The 6,857-nt window shown below is 30.5% G+C and overlaps 1 protein-coding gene across 1 annotated transcript; it reads right to left on the bottom strand.

Annotated features, from left to right (window-relative positions):
* Positions 1-2,290: 2,290 nt before the first annotated feature.
* LOC145585467 (floral homeotic protein DEFICIENS-like) lies at positions 2,291-5,856 on the bottom strand. The gene is made up of 7 exons (XM_081642168.1): positions 5,448-5,856; positions 5,203-5,269; positions 3,484-3,545; positions 3,264-3,363; positions 2,879-2,920; positions 2,718-2,762; positions 2,291-2,510 (listed from the first exon to the last, which is right to left on the bottom strand). Exons 1-7 carry the CDS (start codon positions 5,633-5,635, stop codon positions 2,337-2,339), a joined length of 678 nt encoding a protein of 225 aa, XP_081498294.1. The 5' UTR covers positions 5,636-5,856; the 3' UTR covers positions 2,291-2,336.
* Between the last annotated feature and the right edge of the window lie 1,001 nt (positions 5,857-6,857).

Raw genomic sequence — 6,857 nt, forward strand, 5'->3', positions numbered from 1 at the left:
TTCTAAAATCTTTGTAAACAGTTAATGCACCGTCACGTAATTCAATTTATGTCAATTGTACAAATATTGTCTTTTATTACTTGTATATAAATTAAATGATTATATCAAAAGAAAAAAAATCAATATATCAATAAATCAATCTATATACCAATATATATTATAATTATAATACTAAAACAGATACCAGAAATGATACGTGTAACTTCTTAGGGCCTGTTCACTTCAGCTTAATTTCAGTTTAGTTCAGTTCAGCACAATCAGTTCAGTTCAGTTCAACTCCAATCAGTTCAGTTTAGTTTAGTTAAGCTCCAATCAATCCGAAGTGCTGTTTTTTCCCTCCAAAATCATTTCCATAAAATATATTCTCACTTATTTTTCTTTCTATTTTCCTTTTATTGACTTTATAGATTATAATAGTAATATAAGATTTTTAGTATCTTCTAATATTAATATATCTTATGGGTAATAAACTAATTTTTTTTATTTTTGTATATACAACCTCATAGTCACTAAATGTCTTTCAAATTTTTTTAGAAAGTCTAACTTATTAATAAGCTTAACATCTTTGGTAGAGATACAATTTTAATTTCAAGCTAAGTTATTTTATGTTAGTTAAAAAAAAAAAAAAGAAGTATTTTTCTTTTTGTAAATTATTATTAAATTAAAAATTCGTTATAATTTATTAGTAAAACCGTGCGTGGCACGAGACTTCCTAGTAAGTACTCTAAAACCGCTCCACCCACAAATCTCATTCACTTATTCAAGTGCATATCGAGTGATTTGAAAATTTTGTATTACATCTATATAGGATTTCAAAGTGAAGAATATTCCCATAATGTTAGAGCATCATTGAATTATGAGAAATATTAAACTTTTTTTTTTAATAGAGAAATACTAAACTTCTTCATTCGAATTATTACCACAACATTGAATTGTGAAAAATTTGAATTTATTCTTTTTTAAATTCTTATATGTAACAATGCGCATATTATGTTTATTGAAACAAGAATCAATGTTTCTCAAAAAAAAAAAAAATCAATGAGTTGTGTGAGGGTATCTTGGGGATAACCCTAACTCTTTGCTTTGAGTAGAGCAACTAAGAATTTTCCTCCCAAGTAAGTCTGAAAGTATGCTGCTATGAGCTAAGAAGGGCCCCTCAGATTTTGCACATGAAATTTCATTTTGGAAAGAAAAACAATGAGTTGTTTGAGGGGAATTTTGGGGATAACCTTAACTCTTTGTTATGAGTTATGACTAAAGCGGCCAAGACCCTAGAGTTCCTCCCAAGTGAGTTTGAAAGCCTGCAAATTTGAACTAAAGTATGCTTCCCCAAGCTGAAAACCACCCCTTCATCAATCAAGTTATTGTTATATATACTTTTTATAAAGTAAAAAGTTACAAGGAATTTTAAAATTATGCTTTTCTCCATGTATTTATATTTTATAGCAAATATATTGATGACAAATTTATATAAAATTCATAATAGGAATATGAACTATGAAGGACTTGTTTAGAAGAAATGAACTTGATACCATAGAAGGATACTATTATCCTTTCTGCTAGTTTTTTAATAGTTGGGCCGTACCTGGGTCAGGCCCAAAACATGTCCTATATTTGCTACCATCATATTTGTCTTTTTTTTTTTTTTTTTTTTTTTTTTTTTTTTTTTTACAGTTTGTCATCTTGGTTGATGACCGATGAATGATTAACATTTTTTTTTATATATAGATACAACTATACAAGTACATAGCAAAGTTGATTAACTTTTGATTGGAGCAATTTTGTGAGTTAGAGACTTTTATCAATGGCAACTGTAATTTCGATTATAAAAAAGGCTAAAAAAATTCTTAAATATTTCAAGTCATTTTGTCATCGTCATCACGCCATGCCATGAGTCGTGGAATGTCATTTCCAAATGATGTGATAACATGGCTTTGTGCTAGGACACAATCCAATGTCATCTTTATTGAATACATTTATATATAGAGGCATACCGAGAGAAGCGAGATGCATAACATGTCAGTCCTTAAGCTCTTGACATTCTCTCTCAACTCAACATATCACTCCTCAACAATATAAACAACTTTAACAAGTCATCCACAAACATTCACTGTATCTAGATAACATTTCAATAAAGTACCATCAGTTTCTTACAATGATTCAAGCAACGAAACAACTCAAGTTCTGCCATTAGTTTTAGCTTCACAACAACACACAAGTTACGCTGCAAATATTAGACTTGCTGATTCATTAAATACTACAGAGTACAAACACAAACTAGCTAATAATCTGAAGTTGTCATGAACTCATACATGAGACTGGTGATACTTAAAGCTTCAAAGCAATGTGTAAGTTGTAACACATGATCCTGACCCTGCACCAGCATGAAGATTAGGCTGACACGGCTGCAATCGCAAAGCAAGTATACGATTGTCATCGTTATATCCAAGCACATGATTGTACTCCCCATTATCAACCAATCCATACTGTGATTCCTCCTTCGGAATATCCTGTCAAAACAAAAATTCATGAGTAACCAAGTAGAACTTCTGGACGTTTAGGTAGTTTTCTTATAGCCATCCAAAAGCAGGAAAATGCAGTTGATCACAATTTGTTTCAACAGAGAATGACTTAAACTTCTGCAGTCAAATCCTAATACACTTAAAGCAAAAAATCATTAAGGGTGTATAAGGTAGATTATAGTGTGATATGCTTACAAATTCTTGGAGGAGGCTCCTGTGTATTTCTTGAGAATTTCGCACCTAGTACGTAATGCAAAAAAAGAAGAAATAATCCGAAGTTAAATACATAGGCAGACAAGGATAAGAACATTAACCAAATTTTAAGAATGAAATGAAATCATAAAAATCGGACTGACCTTTTTCTTCGAAGTGTCAATATTATTGTCAATCTTCTTAGTCTGTCAATTAACAAAATCGCAAATTCATTTAATGAATAACTCACATTATGAATCTACAATGTACTTAAATCAGAAGAAGAGGTGAACAAACTATTCTAAAATATAAACTACCCTGATTTTCTCAGTTCAACTACTATACATATTTGTCCTACTAAACTGATGCAGAAGCCCATTTAAAACCATATTCTGATCACAGTTTTCAAACTGATCACTGATGCTCATTTCAACTCGTAAAATCAGAAATTCAAATGATCTCTACAAGACAACATTTTGTATAACATGGTAGAATAGACAGAAAAGCGTATATTGTTTAGCTGAATATATGGAGTATGAGAGTTTAGACCTTGCGTTCACGAATGACCTTCACAGCATTCACCATCTCATCTTCAAGACAGCGCAATTCATCAATAGCCAAATCCTCCAAACAATCTCCCATTCTTCGCCTGCCAACATTATTAACCCACAGTTGAAACAAAATCAATGAAACCAGAATAATACAATTCATAAATTCTATAAGATTAGGATATAGTTAAACTTCAACGTGCAACCAAAATAATCGTCACCTGATATCCTTTTGAAGCCCCCTATTTATCTCATTCAGCTCCTGCAGCTGTTTTTGCATTTTCTGCACATACATATAACCTGATCAAGCTCATAATTCTAAAGAGATAACTGCAAATTAAAGTATCAAGTTGGTCTTATAGTGCTTTTTATCTTTGAAATTGCGTTTAAGTAGAACTGTTGATCCTTCAACTTAGAGTTCATCACTTAAGTACAAAAATCGAAAGCAATTTAGATTGAGGGACTAATAAATAAGAGCAAATCAAAGAAGCTTCCTTTACTGATCATGATCTTACTTCGATATATAAACGATTTTTTAGTAGAAAATTTACTAAAGACATACTCCATTAATCCCTCAAAAAATAATTGGCACACTGTTCCAACCCCTTACGATCAGTAGTATAACATGTTCATTTATTTAATACAAAAGAACTTAATAAAAAATTGGATCATCGTCATTAAGTAGAGGCGAATTGGAAAATTTATCATATTAATTCTATTGTAATAGGAAATGTAACAACTTGAGACATTTTAAAAGACGGAAAGAGTATAGGAAACTATACAATCTTGGTTTATTGATGGCTTGCATCCCCACTTGTCTATCTTAAACAAAGTCAAAGAGAAGATCTCTAAAGGGATTATCAGTTCGACTTTCAAATCATAATTGATTAAATCGGATATTCTGCTACTTGTACATTGTTTCTATACAAAGACAGGCTAATCACTGTCAGATCACAGGTTTATAAAAACAGACTAAACAGAGATTTTTCCTTAAGAAATACTAGTAGTCAATATAAGGCCAACAAAATTAAAGCTCTATACGACTAAACATATCTAGTGTAAAGGTGTCTATTAGAGCCTTATATAAGTGTATTACCTCCTTGTGACTAGTAACTATACCCGGTAGCTCAAACCTACAATATGGCCCTCAGCAATGGGTTGTTGCTTGTAAAAGATATGGGCATATCCAACTTATCCATGGAAGGCGACAACCAAGTCATTATCAATATCATTCAGTTTCCCATTTGGATCATTCTTTACCTATTTTGTTCTATAGTTTAGGTTTCTCTATTAAGAGAAGGGTCTCATACACACTCCTTGAAACTCTTAATACAAAAAACCTACCCAAGTTTGATGATAAATTATATGAAGGAAAAACAAGGAGCCTTGTTAAAAACTTAACAAATTATCAAGAATTATCCTAAGTATGTCAAAATCTTCACTTTACAATTGTTTGCACCTAACAAAGGACAACCAAAGTTTTTATTTTATTTTTATTTTTTATTTTTATTTTTATTTTTTACTAATTTGGTCATTTGGAGCTTTTAAATGAGCTAAAAAAAAGTCCGTTTGGATTGTAGCTGCAAGATACAACTTAAGATTATCGATATGGCCTGTACACCTTATAGATTAAATTCCAAACAGTTCTTTTATGCACATATATTTTTGAAAAACTAGTAAAATTTCATCAAGATTTAAGATACAAGATTACAAGACCAAATAAAATTCTTCTTTTAAAAATGATGATTTTTAAAGTCAAAAGTCATTTCACAAAATATTGAGCAAAACCCTAATTCCAAACTCAATATTAGTACTCAAATTTTTATTGTTACACAAAAATCCAATCAAACACAAGCCATTTTGCACAAAAATGAAAGCAAAAAACCTAAAAATTTAATCTTGAAAATCGCATATAATTAGAAAAAAATAATTGAACAGACCTGATATTGTTTGGCCCAAAGATCAACCTCCCTATCCCTCTGATACTTATCATAAACCTGCTTGGGCCTGCAAACATCAAAAAAAAAAAAAAAAAATCAAATCAACACCCTAAAATAAATTAATACATATACATCCACCTCCACACTAATTTAATCGTCTCAAAGAGACTTAAAAAATTACACTATTAACGTGACTATTAACCCCGGACAATCACGAAAAAAAAAAATCGAAACAAGAAACATACGTGATTCCGGGGCTATGCTGTTCATGAAGCTTATTAGAGCTAGAAATCATAATAATAGAAACAGAAGCATCACAAAGAACAGCAAGTTCAGTAGCCTTCTTAAAAAGCCCATTTCTTCTCTTAGAATAAGTAACTTGTCTATTAGTTTGATTCTCTATTTTCTTAATCTGAATCTTTCCTCTCGCCATTTTTGATGATTTCTTAAGCTTAAACTTTTTTTTTCTCTCTCTAAATTTTATGTTCTTGTTGTTCTTTCTGAATTATTTTCTATGGTTCAAGTTCACCCAATTCTGAAAAGAAATTGATAGTAATAATTGAAGTAAAGGAGGTGAGAAAGAAATGAGAGAGAATTTCCAAAAATGGAAAAACTTGCTGAATTGGTGAAAGTTTTTGTGGGACTCTAAGAAAAAGATTCTGAACATTATGATTTATTTATGCAGTTTATAATTTGGTGAATTGAATTGTCACAAGTTTTTTACTTGGTTACAACTTCTTACGTCTTGTTTTAATCAATTATCACTATGATTTGTAACCTATGTTACCAAAGGATTGTTTTGTTGTTGTTGGCTAGACCTCATCATGAGTCTCCTATAGCCCTATAGCGTGCCTAAATTAGTAAATTATAGGCGCCGAGGGTACACGATGTGTGCTTTATATGTGTCGATAATTGTTCGTCTTGTATTCACAACTTAATTATAAGTTCTCTTACTTCGTAGTTTTAATGGGTGAATTAGTACTTATTTGATAAAATTGACAATCTGTTTAAGTAGTGATAAACTAATAATTGTTTGAATATGTGTTTCATGTGAAAATAACTTTTGGCCGGTTTAATGTTTGAGAAAATTGTAACTATACCATAAATTTTTACTTCAAACGAACATTGAAAACGGCTCAAAACCGCTAGCTTGTTTTTATTCTACCTTAATTTGGTTGATCCTGTCTTACACTTATTCTAATATACACGATATAATCCTTTATTATAATAAAAAATTCTTTCTAATCTAGTTAGTAAAGTTGAACTCGAATATAGCTAATAATATTTTCATTAATTAGAAAAATGCTCATCAAAATGATGCAATAATTTCAAAAGGGTTAGATATGGCACAAGTTGGACAAAAAGCTTTTGTCATGCTAAGATTGCTAACATTAGAATTTACACGAAGCTTTTTTAGCTTAGTTTGTACCAAACACCAACCATCCAATTATTTCATAGAACTTCTGATCTCATTTGGGAACTTTGAAACGTCTTCTCAAGTCTTTATAACTCTACTAATACATCAATTAATTTTGTATCATAAAATAAAAACAAACACATCAATTTATTAAACGGTCATTTTTGTAAGACCCACAAACGAAGAAATTAAAAAGGGAAAATGAAAATTACAAATTAAAGATCGAATGAGGTAAGCT

Source organism: Chenopodium album, chromosome 16, assembly GCF_948465745.1.
Source record: "Chenopodium album chromosome 16, dcCheAlbu1.1, whole genome shotgun sequence".
Taxonomy (NCBI): Eukaryota; Viridiplantae; Streptophyta; class Magnoliopsida; order Caryophyllales; family Amaranthaceae; genus Chenopodium; species Chenopodium album.

Coding starts and splice junctions, on each gene's coding strand:
- LOC145585467 (XM_081642168.1), bottom strand. CDS start 5,635: ATGGCGAGAGGAAAGATTCAGATTAAGAAAATAGAGAATCAAACTAAT. Junction 3,546..5,202: donor TTTGGGCCAAACAATATCAG/GTCTGTTCAATT, acceptor ATGTATGTGCAG/AAAATGCAAAAACAGCTGCA. Junction 2,763..2,878: donor TTGACACTTCGAAGAAAAAG/GTCAGTCCGATT, acceptor ATTACGTACTAG/GTGCGAAATTCTCAAGAAAT.